At 45.4% G+C, this 21751-nt stretch overlaps 1 protein-coding gene across 4 annotated transcripts in view; it reads left to right on the forward strand.

Annotated features, from left to right (window-relative positions):
* Positions 1–21751, forward strand: part of LOC147905960 (boron transporter 1-like) — a 114151-nt gene that overhangs the window by 84386 nt on the left and 8014 nt on the right. For all 4 annotated transcript variants that reach the window (XM_087375911.1, XM_087375903.1, XM_087375895.1 and 1 more), the window contains exons 6-11: positions 19383–19549; positions 19833–20006; positions 20265–20360; positions 20715–20852; positions 20928–21244; positions 21344–21614. In XM_087375911.1, coding sequence (XP_087232037.1) covers positions 19383–19549; positions 19833–20006; positions 20265–20360; positions 20715–20852; positions 20928–21244; positions 21344–21614 — 1163 coding nt within the window. The remainder of the gene's footprint in view (positions 1–19382; positions 19550–19832; positions 20007–20264; positions 20361–20714; positions 20853–20927; positions 21245–21343; positions 21615–21751) is intronic.

Here is a 21751-nt window from a genome sequence, read left to right on the forward strand (position 1 = left end):
CCTCCGTTAACACCTCCGAAAGTGAGCGGACCTCCCTCTCAGACAGCGGAGGATAGAGATGTCATCATGCGGGAGATGGAGAAGCAATTTTTTGGGAAAATGAGGATAGCTCAGCTCATGTGGAGGAGAAGAGGCAATGAACAGCAATGGCATGCATAATGACACCAATGGTCGATGTAGCAGTTACTCTCTTCAAGTAGGTCGTTTCTTTAAAAATGGGCTCCAAATGAGATCGTTTTTAGGGCGACCAGTAGTAGAAACATCTCCACAATAGTAAGCAAACATTTTCTTCACAAAAATGCCCCCAAAACAAACAAAAGCGAGCTGTTTTTTTGCAAAAAACGGGCTGTTTTTAAAACAAAAAACGAGCTGTCTTTTCTCTCTACGAATGCACCCACAAGAATGGTGACCGAGTTGCTCCTTTGTGGGCAGCAATCCAAGCTCCATAGCTTCCAAAGGTGAGGCTAAGGTAGGAGAAGAGAGCAAAATGTGGAGAAAGGAGTGTAAGGGAGCTCGATCATGGAGGAGAGGATGGATTCCTTTTACGGGCTTCCCTGATCCTCTAGATTGAGCATGGAGAAGGGAAAGGTAGGAAAGGAGGCTCTCATGAAGGTGGATGGTGGAGAGGGAGAGGGAATGTAGGCTAGGGAGAGAGATAATAATACTCAAAGAGAGACATGATGAAATGGAAATGAAATAGCAAGAGCAATGAGCAAAATGAAAGTACTCACATATAGACCAAAGAGCTTGTAGGCTTGATACTTAATTGATTTGACACTAGACAAGTACAACTCTTATATAGAGCACACACACACATATGAACACCAATGCATATGGAGAACTCTCAATGTGACACGTGGCATCCATAGGACACACTAGACTAGAACTCACACTAGAAGACACCAAACTGACTCATCTTGACTTCATATTCTAACACATAGGTCGAATCCAATTTCTTAGGGCGAGACAAGACTATCTCTAGCCCCACACCTCTTTTCAGTCTAGTCTATATGTAATGTCATTAATCTTCTTCAAGATTAAGAAGGATCATAGTTCCTAGGGAAAAACTTTTCTACCAACCTGCACCCCGTCCATAACGTCTTTGAATCCTTTAGTATAAAAAAATATACCCGTATTCCCTCAAAAAAGTTGTTGGGCAAACATCATCTATCACCATAAACATCTCTTGCATATCCTACAAGAAATACTTAGCTGCATCTAGTTAAATACCCTCCAATCCAGCCGTCACAATAGACCTAGGTTGATATCCATACTTAAGCATAGATGGGCTGAAACCACTGGCCATATTCCATGGGATGTACTTCTCCCAACCAGATGGCCTCTTGGAGACATGTACTCAAAGCATATCTTCCAAGACGTGATTCACTCTTTCTGTTTGTCCATTTGACTTAGGATGATCAACGGAACTCATGCTTAAAGTGATTCCTAACTTTTTAAACACTGCTTGCTAGAAACTCTTAGACAACTTCAGATCTCTATCACTGTCTATATCACAAGGCAGCCCATAGACCTCAGCCCGTAGACCTAAACAATTGCTCAACAAATTGATGAGCCAGTTTAGTAGTTGTCTTTGTGGTGGGTTAAAATCTTGCCATCTTCTTCAATCTATCAGCCACAACCCAAATAGCACCATGCCCTCATTGGGTTCATAGTAATCCACATTGAAGTCCATGGAAATACTCTCCCATTTACTTCTAGGGATGTTTATAGATTACAAAAATCCTCCATCCCTAAGGTGCTCTACCTTATTTATTTGACACTGCTGGCATTTTGCCACACAGTCAGTAATCTCGGCCTTCATCTTAGGCTAGTAAAATTTCCTTTTTACTAAATCATAGGTTTTCTGAATTTCTAGATGACTTGTGTTTGGAGTGTCATGACATTCATATAGGATCCTTCTCTATTGTCATGACGTATGGCTGATTATGGTTTTCAGATTATTATGTGGTGACTCTAAATAACCAGAGCTTGACAAAACCATGAATGGTGAGATCCGAGTGTAAAGATATACAATGATATGGTGGTGTAGGATAGACTAGGACTTAGTCTATTTTGTGTGTTAGTACTTGGACTATATATACCAAGTACTTGTACTTCTTTAAGTTGAGCATTTTAGTTGGAGTTCACTTGTGTTCACTTCTTGTTCTGTTGTGTTCACAATCCTTCTCCATTCTTGTTCCTAAATGTGGTATCAGAGCTAGCTGATCTAGCCCACTTGCTTCCTGCTCTCCCGCATGCTCTCATCGCACTTCTGTCACGGAGAACAAAGTTCCATTGTTGCCTGACTACTCTTCTGTTCACCCACAATTCATGAGAGCTCAGCTTCCTCGCTCAGCTCTCTTAGCTCATTTCGAGTTTCCACAGCTCGTACCTGCTGAACATTTTGGCCGTACAACAGCTCGCTATTCCGTATAGCTACATCCGTACCTTGCCGTACAGCATCCTGTACAAGTTGCACGCATCCATACCAGCTCTGTTCGTATAGTCCTGCCCATCCATACATTTCGTATGGTTCTGCTACTAGCAGGTCGTACTACATTCCATATTATTGTTGGCCATACATCCGCTCTTGGATATACTTGCCGTACAGCACCTGCACCGTACTGCCCCATGTACCAGCTTCTACTATACATTTCATATGTCCCTGCCTATCAGCTCTGTATTGTCTGCGTGCAAGCAGGTGTACTTGTTTGTCTTGGTACCCGCATAGCTCCATACACACAATATTGTATAGGTGTACACACGACAGCGTACACCTGCTCACTTATTGTACAGCTCCAACCTGTGTAATGAAGCCAGTTGCCTTGCACAGGTGACTTCTGCGTACAAGTGCATTTGAAGGGTAGATTTCAACCTACAATAGGTCATCTTCAGAAAAAGACCAGCCATGCCATCAGCCCAAGGAGGAGGGAAATGTGAACACAAATGTAGGGAATTTAGACAAAGGTGCAAAGAAGAAGAAAGGCATATTCAATTATTGCAAGAAGCCTGGTCATTACATTGCAGAGTGCCAGAAATGAATTGGAAGTGAGAAAAGAGGCAAGGCACAAGCACTAATTATGTTGCACCAGCTAAGAATGCAATTGCTTCACCATTTCATGCAAATTTTGCAGAAGAAGGAAAGGATTTTGTATTTACTGCATTTCAGGAAAGAATTGGTGCCAGGGGGGATTAAGTTGCATATGATGCTTCTCATGCTTCATCTAGGTATTCTTCATTTGCTGCCATTGATACTTGGAATCCAGATAGTGGTGAATTGAAGCACATGACTCACAGGAAATAGTGGTCTGAAGAATCAAACATGTTTATGGCAGACAGGTTACTTGTGCTAATGATGCATCTTAGCACATCACAGGAGTGGGAGATGCTCCCATCCTTCTGGTTTCAGGAAAGAAAAAGTATATCCGTGATGTTTGGTATGTTCTTGACTTGAGGAAAAATCTAATTTCACTTCCATCCATGGCCCATGATCATCATATGCTAGTGGAATTTTAGGATGATCAATGCAGGATCAAGGATTCAAAGAAAGGGTATGAGATTCTGGCTACAGTGCTTTTATGAGGCTAGCATGGATCTTTACAAGCTTGATGCCCATCCCTATAATCAACATGATTTGGCTGTCTCGTATGCTGCTCTTGGTGATTTAAGCCCGCTCAAGAGGTATGTGAAGCGTGTGCAGAAAGCTACATTACCTACCTTTCAAAAAGGATGGCCCAGGATCAGTAAGATCACACAAGGTTTTGCAGATTGTGCATGGTGACGTTTGTGGACCAATGAATGTAACTAGCCCTATAGGGTATCGGTACTTTTTTACATTCATTGATGGGACGATTCCTGGTTCATGTGCCTCTTTCTCATGAAATGCAAATCTAAAGTGTTCAATTGGTTCAAGGAGTTCAAGGCATTGGCTCAGAATTAAACCAATTCTAGAATTGAAACACTCAATTCCCCAGTGAGCTACTGCCCCCCCCTCTCCCTCTCTCAGCCAGCCCCCTCTCCCTCGCTGCCCCCCCCTCTCCCCCCCTCGCTGCTCCTCCTCTCCCTCCCCTCTCGCCAGCCCCCTCTCCGTCCTCCCTTACCCTCCCTCTCCCCTTCCTCCTCCCCGCCCTCCCTCTCCCCCCCCTGCTACCCCCTACCTCTCCCTCCCCGCCCAACCTCTCCCCCACCTGTCAGCCCCCCCGCCCCCCTTCTCCTCCCCCGTCCCCTCCCCCGTCATCCCACTCCCTCGCCAGCCCCCCCCCGCTGCCCCCCTCCCCGCTGCCCCTTTCTCCTCTCCCCTCCCCCGCTGCCCCCCTCCCCGCTGCCCCCTTCTCCTCCGCCCTCCCTCTCCCCCGCGAGCCCCCCGCCCCCTTCTCCTCCCCTGCCCCCCTCCCTTGCCCTCCCTCTCCCCCCCCGCTGCTCTCCCCCTCCCTGCTGCCCCCTTCTCCTCCGCCCTCCCTCTCCTCTGCCAGCCCCCCCACCCCCTTCTCCTCCCCCGCCCCCCTCCCTCCCCCACGCTCTCCCCCCCCCCCCCCCCCAAGGTGAAACCCCCCGGAGGAAAGGAAAGAAAAAAAAAAAGAGTTAAAAAAAAAAAAAAAAACCTCCTTCCTCTCCCTCCCCGCCCCCTTCCTCCCTATCTCAGCTCCCCACGCCTCCCCCTCAGCCTACCTCCGTCTCCCCTCTCTTTCTCCTTCTTCCTGCCCCTCTCTTTCCCTTCCCTTCCCCTCTCTCCTACCCTCTCCTTCTCCTTCTTCCTGCGCCCGCATTCATGGCATCCTGGGCAGTAGTTTCACGGACGGAGCTTTTCAGTGTTGGAATCGGCCTTTTGACATCGATTGGCGAATGGATCCCCATTCAGCCAATCTCCGTCCACCTCCACCGGCCGCGAGAACCGTCATTTTTTCAGAAAGACGAGCTGCAGTAGCTCAAGAAAGATGTGGAATTAGAGGGCTCCACATCACTTTTCGCCCGCATCTTTGGGTCACATCCTTCCAGATCACAGGCTAGAGACTGGATGCTGGCGACGTTACCAGGAGACCTCACCCCTCACCTCAGGGACGACTTTTGGGACGTGGATTCTTCCAAGTGGTTTTCGACTTCCACGAGTCCACAACCCTTGTTCTCAAAGCTAATCCCCTGGCTTTGGGTTCGAGGAGGATCTTTCTTTTGCCCTACACCTTGGGCTCTGATCCGGTCGAGGAGGACAGGCAGGTCACATCACTGTTCATTAGGTTTCCTGGTCTTCCTCAGGTCTACCATCGACTGCTTGCCACTATCGGAGCCACATTCAGAGTGGTCACAGAGATCCCCTCCCTTCCTGGCATGCCTTCTTCCTTGGCAGAGGCAGTCAGTGCAGACGAGGTGCCTCGTGTTAGGGTCATTGTCTCTGACCCTAACATCTCAGATGACCACATTATGCTTCAGCGTCCAGACGGCTCTCTCTTTCGACATAGAGTCAAGATTTCAGGTAGACAGGACCAGTGCAGGATTTGCAGGACCCTTGGGCACTTTGCTAGAGACTGCCCAAGGAAGAGAAAAAGACCCAAGAGGTCTTCTGGTGCGGCTCTTTCACGTACTACCACGACTGCACCTCCCCAGCACCCTGTACCACGCACTCCAGGACCAGCAAGAGCAACAGGGCGTCTTGCTTCGTGCACCACAGGACCACCAGGGGCAACAGGGCGCCCAATGCCCGCAGCACACCCAGTACCATGATGGAGAGCTATCAGAGCGGCTCCCTTACCTTAGGAGGAAACTTTTGATCCTGTTCAGACAGACACCTTCTAGACTCCAGAGGTGGATGTTGCCGCAGCCCCAGACACTACAGTTCCACATCAGGAGGGGCCTTTAGATCCACCAGTCCCAGTCACTTTGGTCTCTGACCCCTTGGTTTCTGACCACGAGGGGACTATAGGTACTTCTTCCCCACAGACTATTCCTGCCACAGTCAAGACAACCGAGAAAGTGTAGGTGCAGATGAGGGCTCCTGATTCCTCTTCACCCCAGCCATAGGCCTCCTCAACCCCCAGCTCCAGTTCTGCTGATAGAGGCCTGGCAGGTCCTTCTCCTCCATCTTCCACGAGTGCAGGTCTTCTTCGCACTCCTCGGCCAGACTTGCTTATCAGGAATTCTTTTTCGGCACTGGCAGATTCGGCGACTTTCATGGATGATGAGGAGTTTGTGTCCTCTACCTTAGGGGTCCCGGTCATTGGGATTCCTTCTGATAGGGCCTCCCTTTCAGCAGGTGTGGGGATCCTTTCGCCTGTTGAGTTTCCTGCCCTCATCAGCAGGAGTGTTTCGGCCCAGGGGAAGCTGGTCTCCTCTACTAGGTCGGGTAAGCCTTCCCATCCAGCATCCTCCGGTCGATGAGGATAGTCAGCTGGAACATACAGGGCCTAGGCGGAGTTCTACACCGTCGCCGTAGGCAGCTGATTCGGAACCAGCTTCATCTAGGCGTCACTGGAGGTGCTATTGATATCCTTTTTATCCAGGAACACAAGCTGGATGCCAGTGATTGCTCTAAGTCTGGCAAACTGCTTTCAGAACATACCTTCTAGTCGCCTGCTATGGGCACAAGGGGAGGTACTTGCATTTCGGTCTCTCTTTCTATTCTCCCCTTGGTTGCTGGTCATGGTATTATCTCCCCTTCTAGAGCTCAATGGATCATTATTTTGATTGGAGGGCGTAAGATTGGTCTTCTCAATCTTTATGCTCCCAACAACAGAGGGGAGCGGATCTCCTTTTGGAAGGAGTTACTCTCTTGGGCCCCCATTGCAGATTCTTGGATCATTGGTGGCGACTTCAACATGGTTGAGTTGCCTTCAGACAAAAAGGGAGGCAGACAGGGTGAAATTCATTCTTTGGAGAGGGCAGCCTGGGATGCCTTTCTCTTTCAGTTCAGTGGCAGAGACACTTGGTTGGATGATGCCTTTCATATTGTGCCACAGTCACTCCTGTACTCTTAGTCGAACAGGAGAATACACATGCCCATTCATGTAGGGATTGACAGATTTTATGTAGACGATTGGGCACTTGACAGAGGAGGATCTGTATGCATTTCTACTGGGGTTTCCACCTCAGATCATTTTCCAATGGTGTTGCAGATTCTTGAGCCTCATCGGAGAGGACGCTTTGCCAGTGTCAGGATTCCGGATGCTTTTTATGCAGAGGAGAGACTCACGGACGATATTTTATAGATTTGGGTTTCTCACATATAGGGTGGAGTTGTCCATTCATCTCAGGTAGCTGCAGCCTTATCCGGAATTAGTGACTATTATCATTCAGTCGCTGATTCTAGGAGACGTGAGATTCTCAGATGTGAGATTAGTATACGCCAGCAATTAGCATCCCTTCAGAGGGAAGAGCAGAAGAGGCCCACAAATGCTTGGATTCAGGAGCGCCTTGCTGCAGCAAGGGCTCATTTGCAGACATTGTTGGATCAGAGAGTAGAGTATGCCTTTCATGCACGGGAATCCTTTTGGATTCAGATGGGTGGCAGGGTCAACAAACACTTGTCTCTACTCATGGGCCCAGACATAGTAGAGATAGTGTTTCGCAGCTTGTTGACTCAGACGGGGTGTTATAGTCAGATCCTGATGTTGTCATGCCTGTAGCTTCAGATTTTTTTGCATCCCTTCTTACTGCAGATCCAGGCACACAGGCCATTGATGATGCCAAAGAGGTTATTTGGCAGTGTATCCCTGTATTGGTGAAGGATGAGATGTATGTTTCTCTGGATGCACCTTTCACCAATGCAGAATTCAAGACTGCATTACTTGCCCTTCACAAGGGCAAGTGCCCAGGTTCAGATGGACTTACCCCCTCCTTTTTTATTACTTTTTGGGAGCAGATTGGTGATCACATTACATCAGCCCTGCAGGGTGTGTGGGACTCTGGTGAGATGCTGGACTCACTCACAGATGGTCTCATTCATCTCATCCCAAAGGGGGTAATAGGAATCTTGTGTCTCAATGGAGACCCATCACTCTTTTGGGTACTTTTTACAAGATTCTGGCGAAAGCCATCAGTCTACGGCTACAGGTTTTTCTTCCAGATTTGATTCATGACACGCAGACAGGGTTTGTGCATGGCAGAAGTATTTTTGATAATATTTTCTCATTTTGGGAGGCCTCAGAATGGGCCATGCAGAGCCGCCAGAGATTGGCTATTCTACTCTTGGACTTTGAGAAAGCTTACGACAGAGTAGACTGGGATTTCTTAGAGGGTACTCTATCTCGCTTTGGTTTTTCAGATGCATGGATTAGAGGAGTATCCTCTCTCTACAGATCAGCCCATAGCCAGTTGCTCATTGGGGGGGCAAGAGGGAACAGGTTTCAGATTTCCAGATCCGTCCGCCAGGGATGTCCTCTTGCCCCGTTTCTTTTTCTGTTTGTGGCGGAAGCTATGAGTATCTACATTAGATCTCAAGCTGATATTTATGGGCTGAGGCTTCCTATCCGCCGGGAAGAAGAGCTCCTGGATAGTGAGTTGGCAGATGACACGGCTGTTTTTTTTGGATGCCTCCCCGAGGACACTCACTTCCATCCGGACAGCCTTGGATTTGTTTTGCACAGCTGCAGGTGCACACATTAATTGGCATAAATCCAGTGGTTTTTGGATTTGCGAGGATGACACCCCGGATTGGGGTAATGATATTGGCTTCACTTGGGTACAGAGGGGCTTCTCTGTCAGATATTTGGGCTGCCAGGTTGGGGTGGGCATCTCTCCCTCACAACAGTTTGCTCCGGTGTTGGAAAGCATCAGAAGAAAGCTCCTTTTCTGGAGCTCAGCCAAACTTGACTTGGCCTCCAGGGTGGTGGTGGTTAACCAGGTTCTTCTAGCCACAGCATGGTTTGTATGCTCTTGTTGGTGCCACTCTAGGGATTGTATCACTCAGCTTAAGAGGCCTGTACGAAACTTTTTTGGAGTGGTCTAGATGGCACAACTGATGTTATAGCCAGGGTGGCTTGGGAGACCTTGATTCTTCCTACAAGAGAAGGGGGTTTGAATATCATCGACCCAGATCTACAGTGCAGAGCTTTACTCTACAAGTTCGTTGTGAGAGGGCTTATGCCAGGACAAGAGCCTTGGAAGGATTTTTTTATCAGATGCATATAGTCTCGCACGCCCACTTCAGGAGAGGATTGGACATACAGTACTAGATGGGTTTTCACCACAGCCCACCTCAGGTCTCCCTCTTCCCCTCTTATGGTTGCTATCCTAAAAGCATGGGCCAGCTTCAGGATTACTCTTCGCAGGATTCTCCCATCCACCTGTGAAGAGATTGAAAGGCAGCCTATCATGTGGAATGACAGGATTTTGGATGAGCTTGGCAAACCACTTGGAGCTTCTCCTTACATGCAGTGGCCAAGATGGGAGAGGAGCCCTGCATCTACAGTGGGAGCATGGAAAGCCTTCAGGAAGCTTCCTGCAGACCAACAGGCCCAGATGGTTCTTAATCTCAGAGGGAGTGCAGGGAGAGTCCAACATATTGATGCAGCCTTGCCCTTGGATTGGGTGGACACAGATGACATGCCTATTACTTGCTCCACCTAGATGGGTGATTGCTTTTCTTGACCCACATGAGGATGCCTTAGTATTTGATGTTTCTTCGGGGGGAGGCTGTCCAGATCCACAGACGATATCTTATTGGAGGTACCGTTTCAGCCAGTCAGGATAGTGGGCTTCATGGAGCATGGCTCTCTTTCACAGTGGTACTTGGATCCTGACCCGCTTCTCCTCACCCTTGGCTCATGGAGGTTGTGGCTCTATGGAGGTGTCCCAATTAAGTTTTTGCAGTGGGACCCTGGGGAATGGGAATGGATAGATGAAGGGCACTTAGAGAAGGCATCCCCTTCTTTCGTTACACGGTCAGTAATGCTAGGAAATTCTAGCTCAGCTCTAGGGGTTGGAAGCATACCAGAGCTCCTCATTGGGAGAACTTTCAGATTTCTGCTGACTTGCAGAGAATTTTTTGGCAGAGGCTCTGGAAATCCCACCGGAATAGAAAAATCACTCTCTTCTTTTGGCTTTTTATTCATGGTGGGATAGCAGTGAACCATTGGAGATCCAAGTTTGGAGCTGACCCTTCTTGCCCTCGCTGTCTTTCTGCTTTGGAGACAATACAACACTGCCTATGGGATTGCAAACAGGCGAGAATCATATGGAAGGGGATTGCAAGACTTTTCAGCACTTTTGCTCCCCCACCTTTCTATATGACCTGGGGATCAGTGGCTTGGCTTACTCTTTCAGGGCCCCAGGTATTTTTTGAGAGACTTGACTCCTTTTGGGCTCTTCACATCCGATGACACCTTGTGGAGTCGTGCTCTCTAGAGGATGTTCTGGCCACTCTTTTTAGGGCTGCTCACTCCTCGGTCGACTCTCCATGGGAGATCCTAGCTAGCATTGCAGCATGGCACATTTGGAGAGCCAGGTGCACTGAGGCTTTGGAGGGTTCTCAGGTTCACCCTTCTCAGATCTTGGCTAGTACTTGGACAGATACGATACACACTCTGATGGCCATTTGGGCGACCATGCAAGGATCATCTCGAGCAGCCTCCTCCAGGAGAGTTACTTTTCTCAGAGATTGGAGAGACTCTCCCTTCCTTGCTGAGACTTCTACAGGGTTGAGATGGCATTTTCAGCCTCAGCCTTGGTTTCTTTCTACCTCATTCCTCTGAGGTGTTTTTATTACATGCTTAGCATGGTGTATTTCCGCACAGAGCTTGCTCTAGCGGGTTTCTTTCTTACTTAATAGAAGTCTCTTTTTTGAAAAAAAAAGAAACACTCAATTCCGACAATGGGGGAGAGTACACTTCAAATGCCTTAGAAGGGTACTTGAAAGAGCATGGGTTAAGGCATCACAAAGCAGTGCCATACACGCCTCAACACAATCCGATCGCAGAGAGGAAGATTAGGACTCTCATGGAGACGACATGGTGTATGCTGAAATTTAAGAAAATGTCAAAAGCATTTTGGGGTGAGGAAATAATTACAGCCACATATATTCAGAATCAATGCCCTACACAATCATTGGTTGATAGGATGCCTTTTGAGGCATTTTATGCTACAAGCCCAAGGTGAATCATGTTAGGGTATTTGGGTCGGTCAGTTGCATATGCTTTGGTACCAGCTCAGAATTGATCCAAGCTTGATGATGACAGCGTTAAATGCATCTTTGTGGGGTATTGCATTGAAAGTAGAGGTTTCCCTCTTTATGATCCAGCCAGAAGGAAAGTAATCATAAACAGGGATGCTTTATTTGCTGAGCATTATAGCGTGCATCCCATCAATGAGGATTTGCCTCCAGATGATGATACACCTTTGGATATTGTTCAGTTTTAGGATGATGCTGATTTAAGTCCTTCAGTCAATTTGGGTTCTCTAGTTGATAATCCCTCCAACTCTCAGACTCCAGCTGAGTTGCCACATGTTGAGGGTGCTTCTCTCTCGAATGTTTCAGATTTGCAGCCAGCTCATGGAGAGGGACAGCCCAATATTTGGAAGCACTATCACCATCGTGCAAAGGATGCAACTCCGGGTGCACTTCCAGTTGCTATTCCCAGTGGTACAAGTGAAAAAGCAGGCTATGTTGACTCTTACAGATGCCAGAGATCAGCCCACTTCAGGGAGAACCAGGGCCAGCAGCACCAAAGGTGCTCAGAATCACGTCAATTTTTCCTTGATGACTACAGTGATGGAAGCTGAAATGAACCTTAGCGTGTTGAGTATGTACAGGGACATCCCCTTGGATGGAAGACATGAAATTGGCAATTAGATCCATTGAGAAAAATGGTACATGGGATTTGGTTGATCCTCCCATAGGCAATAATTGTGTTGGCATGAAATGGATCTACAAGGTCAAGTATAATGCAGATGGTAGTGTTGAAAAACACAAGGCCCGTCTTGTTTCCTTGGCGTATGCTCACGAAGAAGGAATTGACTATGAGGAGATCTTTCCTCTGGTAGCCAAAATGACTACCATTCATTGTGTCATTTCCTTAGCTTGAAATTATGGTTGTCCAGTCTTTCAGATGGATGTCAAGACTGCCTTTCTGAATGGGGTTCTCAAAGAGGAGGTCTATGTGCAGCAACCCCAAGGTTTTGAAGCGGAAGGACAAGAGCACAAGGTATGCAACCTGAAAAAGGCATTATATGGGCTCAAGCAAGCATCTCATGCATAAGATATATCAGTTTTTTCTGTCCCAAGGCTTTGGGAATATACATATGGAGCCCAATCTCTATGTTTTGCAAGAAAACACAGATTTGGTTATTCTTGTACTGTAAGTGGATGACATGATACTCACTGGCAGTAATTTGCAGATAATTGCAGCAGTGAAGTCCGTCTTATGTCAGACATTTGATATGACAGATTTGGGATACTTCACTATTGTCGTTGAATTTTGATAGACCCAAGGGGGGATATCTATGTCATAGACAAAATATTCAAAGGGTCTCTTGCAGAAATTTAACATGGAGAATTGTAAACCTGTGGCCACGTCATTGGAAAAGGGAGTCAAGGTGAGTGAGCATGATGAGGCTGAAAAGTTTGATGGCACACTCTACAGGAAGCTGGTGGGTAGTCTTATCTACTTATGTTCCACCAGACCAGCCATTGCCTATGCCACATGGTTACTCAGTCAGTTCATGCATTGTCCCATAGTTACGCATTGGAACGCAGCAAAAAGGGTTCTTAGATATGTACATGGTACACTCTCTTATGGGATGCATTATGCTCCAGATGGTGACATATAGCTCAATGGTTTCTCAGACTCAGATTGGTCAAGGGACATTGATGACCGCAAGTCCACTTCAGGTTATTGCTTCTCATTGGGCTCCGCGTTCATATCATGGCTCATTAAGAAGCAAAGCCATGTCTCTCTCTCCTTCAGTGAAGCTGAATATAAAGTGGCAAACACTGCTACTATGGAATGTATGTGGTTAAGGAAGCTATTGCATGATTTGCATCATGCTCAGAATGGTGAGGCATCTCCGATCTTTTGTGACAGCCAGAGTTGCATCGCCATTAGCAACAATCATGTCTTTCATGCTCTCATGAGACACATTAAAAATCTCTATCATTATGTGCGGGATTGTATTCAGGATGGCTTCATTGATCTTACATATTTTTCCACTGAGGATAATGTGGTGGATATCTTCACAAAAAGCCTGTTAGTGCCTCTCTTCGCACATCATCGACATGGCTTGGGGATCAGAGACATTCAAACAAAGTCAAGGGGGGTTGTAAAATGACTTTCTTTTTCTTTGTACTCCCATATGTTGCTATATCCACATGTGGATGAATGTGTGCAACCATGGTACTTTAGGTACTTTAGGCACTTTTAAGATCATTTTAGAGTTCTTTAGCCATATCATTGAGGGGGGATTTGTAGAGATATACAATGATATGGTGGTGTAGGATAGACTACGACTTAGTCTATTTCATGTGTTAGAACTTGGATGATATATACCAAGTACTTGTACTTCTTTCAGTTGAGCATTTCAGTTGGAGTTCACTTTTGTTCACTTTTTGTTCTCTTGTGTTCACAATCCTTCTCCATTCTTGTTCCTACACCGATTCCTTGGTCTAATAGTTGGGTCGGTTAGCGAGTTATGTACCTAGATGTTAATCCTTGGATTATTAGACTTAATCCAGTAGGATTAGGGGTCCCTAGGATTAAGGGAAGTAGGCTACAATGGGGCTAGAGGACTTAGAACAATAGTAAAGGGCCAATTGGCTATTCTAGCCAATGCTTTCTAGAAATCGGGATGCTCTTCTACATAAGAGTGGCCAATACTATTGGGTTGGTATTTAGTGTGTTGACACCATAGCTCTCTCCTGCTCGAAGGGTTGGTAGAGGCTTGTGCTTCCCTACTATCATGTCGACGTGCATGTCATCTTCGGTTCTTTGCGGCTCTCCTGTCAGGTGTCTTGCAGTCCACATGAGAGTCCAACCCCTCAGATGACGCAACCCAAGAGATCTGATACTCCTGTTATTGTTTGTATATGCAGGGAGTTTTGTCCTCTTGAGTCTCTCGATGCTATCCTCCCGAGGCACTGTCCTAGGAAGCCTGAGAACTCACCACCATCTAGAGTCTCAAGAAGAACCTCCTCAACCAAAATCTGAGAGCTTTGTAAAACCATGAGCTACAAAACACCATCATTTGTTGTGGGTGGGGACTCCATAAAAATTCCAAAGCAAGCCCCGATGAAAGACAAATTGGGTTCATATTCCTGCGGAACCCTTAGATAGTGTAATGTCATTGGAAACCTCGGCACATGATGTATTGACTTCATGTCATCCACCGTAAAATTGTGGTGCCAAGGTATGAAGAAGACCACATGTGAGCCACAAAAGATGGGGCTCTACTTCACAAGGACCTGGGTAGTGACACGGGGGAACTAAACTAGAGGAGGAAGATAGATGGTGACCTCTTGTATGTGGTCACTCTCTCACCCTCTAATGCAAGCTCGCCTAAATCCAATCTCGGGCCTAACTCGTAGTGTGTGTGTGTGTGTGAGGTCCGCAATGCAGCCCACCACTATTCTATCCTAAAGGGATTGTATGGCTATCTACACTTCTTTTGTCCTCCAAGGAAAGGGAGATCCAACGGCTGGGGTGTGAAGGGAGCTGCCATGACAGCCCCTCTGGCTAGATCAAAAAGTCACCAACAAGATCGGTTAGACAATTTTGGATGAGAGATCAAAACTGACTTCACGGTGGCGGTGAGTAAGGGGTCCAAAAGAAAGCCTAACCCTCTTCCATGCTAGGGACATAGGAGAATAAGATGTGAAAGAAGAGACATGCGCACGTAAGATATATTGGTTGAAGCTCTATTTAGACTCTGGGAAGAAACATGAGTGATAATTCTAAAAAGCTACAGTGCGCACCCTTCAATATTCATTGAGGTGGAGAAGCTCCATTTAAGCTCAAGATCTTGCCACACAGTAAGCTTCAACCATACATCGGCGTCAGGACATTCGCCTCACCCTGGCTAGTTATCCATAATCTCAAGATGTTCTGCTACTCTTTGTGATCTTCCTCCCTGATGGAAGCTCTAGCAAAGTCTATTGTTACACTTGTAATTGTCGATTCTTCTCCTTAATCACCAACACCTTGGTCCTCCCCCCAAACAAGCATCCCATCCTGCTCCTTCCGCACCATGAAAAACCCTCGTGCTCCCTTTCTTCTCCTCACATGAGCACCAAGCCCTCACTCTGCATATCCCAAGAAGTTTCTCATGCGCTCGCTCATAGATTTGTGTGTTGAATCTTCTAAAACCTCTTTCCATAGGTGCACAATCATGTGAATTGGTGCCCCAAAAACCTATGCAGCTCCAATCAATCGAACTCTTCCCATGCTGGTCTTCGATTCATCTTTTTACACAACTCTGATCAACCAATCTCTTCCCACCGCTCTGATGAACCAATCTCTCAACAAGTTCGAGGATCTGGCAACTCCTCTGGTCCCATGAGTGATCCTATGTCGTGCTCATGAACCACAACAATGCAAGATGTTACACCTTTAGCGTGGAAGCAAAAGAGGTGCAAAGGGTAGAGAGGAGCTTGGTACAGGTTGGGTCAATCAATAGGCAAAGGACTAGAAGGAGTTGTAGTGTAGGCAGGACTAGTGGAAGGATGGCCGGTAGAGAGGCAGCACGAACGAGGGAAATTGGAATTTGTGCAACTACTATGACATGGACCATGCATTCAATATTCATGTGTCATGGCTCAAGATGTATGTGGGCTAGGCATTGATGGTAGTCCTAGATGCGGAGCAGCCCAACTTTGTAGATGATGCAAAGGCCGTACCGACAATCGCCAGTGCTTGTTTGTAGTTGCTTGTTTGTAGTGAAGTTCAAACGTCGAGGCTTCCACGTGGTTCATGAGGACTTTTTGGCCCTACAAGGGTTTGAGGGATGGACATGTTTCATTTTTTGCGAATCAAATCCATCCCACTTCTTTCAGTTCATTTGGTAAATTTGACTAGTTGTTTAAGGCTTTCTAATGTGTTGTAAGGGTCAAGTTTTGGTCCTCTTGTGAAGATCCTAAATGCTTTTGTCTTTTGTTGGGTATTTCGCTCTCAAGATGGAGGCTCTCTTTGTCTCTTGTATGACACCACCTTTATATTACTCTTGCCAAAATAGGCACATCCCCACTTTTATTTAATTGTCTATCACCACACACACACACACACACACACACACAACTATTTCACCTCTTTTCTCTCCTCTCTTTCACTCATCTGCCTTTCCCCATGTTCCTTCACCTTCACTTTCTTTTTCTCTTTCCCTTTCCTTCCAATCATTTCCCTTTTATAAGTTATTGGAAATATTTATCGAGCTACTTTACACTTACACTTATTAATGACCAAAAGTCCGGGCCTTAGTGGATCCCCACCTTGTTTGCATATTATCCTCCCTCCTTTTTGCAAGAAGGCTCTTCATCTACCCCAGTTCCAATTCAGAAGAAGGGGATGGCATGGGCATCCACAACCCAAATAGCAATGTACCCCATGGGTGTAGCAGGTACAGCAACGGCCAAGCATTATAGAAGTCAAAAAATGGTGAGGCAGGTCAAAAAATAAAGAATTGAATTTTTGGTCGTCAAAATGCTCATGCACCTAATTTTGGTCGACTTAGCCAACATTTGACGTAGACCAGCTGACAAGGGGTAACGACTAGGCTGACCTAGACTAGTTTCGAGCCTATAAAAGGCCCCAAACCCCTTATTTGGGATTGGCCTCTACAACAATTCGGCCAAGAGTTAAGTCCTTGGAGAGAGGCAGCTCCAAACTGTAGACGGACACGCAATGCCCACAGTACAAGGAAGAGGAAGCAAAGGAGCAGTTTTGCCTCTGCCCATCTTCCTCCTACATAAAGGAGTAGTCCTTCATGAACACTTATACTTTCAGTCTTTTAATATATAAATACTCTCTTTTGGAGGGGACACAACAAGCAACACGTGTGTTGTGTGTTTCTTTCATTTACAATTCGTGCTTCTGCTCATCCAATCAGTAATGTGTGTGTGTGTGTGTGTACTTGGTGGCAATCATGACTCATGAAAATCTGGAAAGCCAAATTGCCATTAAAACAAAGGCTTTTCTTTTGGAGATGTATAGTGGGAGCTTTTTCCATTGGGGTGAAATTGGCAGCACGCCGCATTGCTTCCCCTTACTGCCCCCGTTGCTCTCATCACCGCGAGACAGTTCCTCACCTATTATGGTCTTGCCCACACTCTCGCATATTGATCACTCATGTTTCCCATTTGTTGCGGCTTCGGTTTCCCTCTATCAGATTTGGGAAACTCTTCTGGATGTTTGGATGCCTCTCATCTCAGATGTCTCCATTCCTCCTCTTCTTTCACTGGACTCGCTTTTGGGTACTATGGACCATTTGGACACAGAGACTGCATTCCAGGATGGGTCAACAGTTTCCTCAGGCATATATTTTCTTCAGAATGTCCCTCAAGCAATCCTTATATGATAGTTTTGCTGCAAGGGACTTGGATGCTACTAGCCTTGAAGTGTTCTCTCACTGTTTTTGAGTTCTTCCATTGGGCTTTCCTTTGGAGTCTAATGTCATGTACATTGATTTTATGTTAATATAGTAATCTGCTTTCACAAAAAAAAAAGTGTGTGTGTGTGTGTGTGTGAGGATGTATATTTGGCTTATACTGAGATCTTCAGTTGATGTATATTCTAGCGTCTCTTTTCTGAGGTGACTATTCTTGTAATATAATCAATCAAAGCTTTCACTAAAGTGTGTGTGTGTGTGTGTGTGAGAGAGAGAGAGAGAGAGAGAGAGAGAGAGATTCCTATCTTCTTGGAAATTCGTTTGATCATCCAAAAAGTAACAGCCTTCGAGACATCCAGACAAATCAAAATAAGAACTTGCATAGGGGGAAAGCAAAGCTTCTGTTTAGCTCTCTCTCCATACAAAATCCATAGATGTTTAGATCTCGTTCCATACAAAATCCATAGAGAGCATGTTCTAGCACCTAGCCAAAGACTAAGCATATTCATAACCTGGTCACAACTGAAGTCTAACAACTCGGCTGTCCAATCCTTCTCAGTAGTAGCCACAAATTTCTCATTGGGAGAAAGAGTTATCCAGATGGATGAGCATGGTGAAGACTATTCCATCAGATCTGCTAAGTAAATGACAAAATCTTCAACACAAGGATGCCTCTCCAGTTCATGATACCCAGCAGACGTAGCTCAATGCTTGCTACAAATAATGCGCCACTAACCTGAGCTCCTGCATTCACGTCTTCCCTGCTCACTGCTTCAGACTTTACTCACCACTCCAAGCATGCTGCAACTAATGGTCAGGTTAACTTGAGCCGATGCATTCATTGTTCCTTGTTCTCTGCTTCAGACTATACTTTTTTGCCCACGACATGAAAGACAGTCACCACTCTAGACAAAGTCATGCTCACAACAGTCCATTGCTGCAACAGCTAGTTTGCTGTGCTACTACAAGAGCTTGCCGGTACAGATAATGTTTGCCCCAAAGATAGTTCATTGACACAGAGATAGGATTAGAAAAACGTGTTTTGCAAAGTTGTGAAAAGAATGCATGCAAACAGGAGCATTGATGCTTGAGAACCACTAAGGGAAATGTAACGATGCTAGTAGCCTTCAAGGATCATTTTGACAGTTAGATGCTTTGACTAACAAGAGAGTTTACGCAAATAGGGAGCACAAGAAAGACAAAAATAAGACTGAAATGAGAACGTATGCAAACAGGGAGCATTACAGGCTTGAGAACGTCGATGACAATTGTTATCAAACCATTTCAGCAGGCAGATGATTTAACTGAGAAGAGAATGTATGCAAACATTGAGCACAAGGAAAACATAAAAATCTGTTTGACTATTGATAGGAAATTTTGACAGTGACTCATTAATTTGGCCAAAGGGAGTGTTAAAAAGAGGTTTAAAAATATGCATCGTGTGCTTTTAGTCTATGTGTGTGTCTCCTATGGGTACAATACTTTGCACAAGCCTCAAAATTACTTTTTAAGTTATCATACCCATCAGATATCATTTGCATGGTTGGGAATGCATATTTCCTTTTTTTTTACCACGCATCATGCATGAGCCCTTATAGAAGCTAATAATTGATACATTGCAAGAAAAAGTCTTTTGGGTAGAGAGAGATTGGGGTTGCGATGAGGAATGGGTGGAACCACTTTACCTACAATTCAGAAGAGCCTCTTCCATTCATTATTATTTGGACTTTGCTTTACCGTTTTTTTCGAAGGGTTGCGACATTGGCATTTCCCCCTCCTCATTTGACCCAGATTTACGTAAAGGATTGATGTTGTTGCACCTTCATGCTTATGTATCTGAGATGGTCATCTTTTCTGAGATGTTGTAGGTTCATTTCGGGAATTTGTAGCAGACTATGGGGTGCCTTTGATGGTCCTTTTCTGGACTGCTATATCCTATGCACCTGCTCGTCATGTTCCTCAAGGCATACCTAGACGGCTTTCCAGTCCCAATCCATGGTCATCCACTGCCACAGGAAATTGGACAGTCACGAGGGTATGTAGAACTTCCATTTATGCATTTGGGTAGACCCAACACACACAAACTTTTTGAATTCAGTCATGCAAGCAATAGTAATTTAATGCAGTTGCTGCTGTTTACATCATACTTGTTGAGTGTGCATGAATGTGCAATCAGTAATTCAACATAATTCCATTGAAATAATTTCTTTTACCATTTTTCCATGTGGGAGATGCTTTCAACAAAGGCTTTCAAAATTTCCATCCTTGTATATTCCCCGGTAAAATTCTGACTCAATTTCTGTTATTAATTGCAATAGGAAATGCTTCAGGTCCCAGTGCTGTTTATTTTTGGTGCTTTTATACCAGCAAGCATGGTGGCTGTCCTTTATTATTTCGACCACAGTGTTGCATCACAGCTTGCTCAACAGAAGGAGTTCAACCTGAGAAGGCCTTCAGCTTACCATTATGACTTGCTTCTTTTAGGATTCCTGGTATTCTTCTCCTGCACAATCTTCTTTGGATCTTTTTGACGTCATAAGATGAGATGGTCTTGTTTGCAGTGAAAAATATATCGGGACTTAATATATGATTGACCATGCTGTGTGTGTATCACTGTTTCCCTGCACGTGCACTGCTGAGGGTCTAATTTTGTGATACAAATCTCACAAAACAAAATTTATGGCACAATTGGTTCTGAGGCGATGTAAGCGGATTTGCCATTCTTTGTAGTTAATATGAGAATGTTTTAGGTCCTGATCTGTGGCATCTTTGGTCTCCCTCCTTCAAATGGAGTTATCCCTCAATCTCCAATGCACACAAAGAGCTTAGCGACAATAAAACCCCAGGTAATTAAAGCCTTTATTTATAATTTGCTGGTATCATAAATGTTGCTTATAAAAGGATCAGACCTAGTCTTTCTTTTACGGTAAGAAGCAATCTATTTCGTTCAAAAGCAGACCGTTACAGCAGAGGTGGGAGAGTGGTGTTCACCCTAAGCCTCTGCAGCAAACCAAAAGATCATGGGGTGGGAGATAAAACCAATCCCAAACCCTCACTACAGATCCGAAACAAAAAAACCCAAACAAAGAACTTCTCTCAGACCTAGTCTTTGGTCCCAGCAATCCTGGATGGTGGTGTGTTTGCGATTTTGGATGTTTGTTAGTAAGGGATGACCATTTAGCTTAACACATGTCTTTCAGCTAGTCTGTGACAAGCTGGTGAAACAGAGCAGTAAATACAATCAGCAGCAATCCATATCATCACAACTTAATGATAATATGCAAGAGTCTTACAAGCAAACAAGGACACCCAATGTCTTGCAGCCTCCCTCTTCTTGGGTAGGTCACCTCATTGTTTTCTAATGCTTCTTTAACCACAACGTGAAAAGAATACTGATTCCAACTTTCATACAGCTATTAAGAAAGTCGAATAGCAGCAAACTTCAGCCAACAAGTATTGGCAATGTTCATCTTCAGATACAAGAATGTGTTTTTGACCAAGAAAATGATGTGGATGAATACTTGCCAGTGGAAGTGAACGAACAGCGCCTAAGCAATTTGTTGCAGTCGCTTATGGTGGGTGGGTGCTTAGGTGCAATGCCTTTCCTGAAAAGGATCCCCACATCTGTCTTGTGGGGCTTCTTTGCATTCATGGCCATAGATAGTTTGCCTGGCAACCAGTTTTGGGAAAGAATTCTTTTGCTGTTCACGACAGTCAGTTGCCGACACAAGTAAGTACTCAGCAAAAGATGTTAAAAACTTCAGTCACTCTACTGGTGGTGATATCAGTAATGTTTTTTATTTTTCACAAAATTTGAATTGGCTTTCAGGGCATTTGAGCAATCACATGCATCATTTTTAGAGGCAGTTCCTTTCAAGACAATTTCCCTTTTCACACTTCTCCAGCTCTTGTACTTGCTTGCATGTTTCGGTATCACGTGGATCCCTGTGGAAGGGGTTTTATTCCCACTTCTGATTATGCTGCTTGTACCAGCTCGGCAGTATATTCTGCCCAAATTCTTTAATGGGCAACATCTGCAGCAGTTGGATGCGGCAGAGTACGAAGAGTCACCAGCCATGCCCTATGATCAGGCTGTTAGGGTATGTAAACCGTATATCTTGGCATTTTGTTCAGGAACTATTAGCCTAGCTGCTGTCACCTGTTCGAGTAGAACTATGACTACTGGCCACATGGAATTGAACAGGATCTTGCCATCTTTGATATTTAGACTGTTAAT

Source organism: Dipteris shenzhenensis, chromosome 1 (genome assembly GCF_047967505.1).
Source record: "Dipteris shenzhenensis isolate YYH24624 ecotype China chromosome 1, Dip_SZ_1.0, whole genome shotgun sequence".
Taxonomy (NCBI): domain Eukaryota; kingdom Viridiplantae; phylum Streptophyta; class Polypodiopsida; order Gleicheniales; family Dipteridaceae; genus Dipteris; species Dipteris shenzhenensis.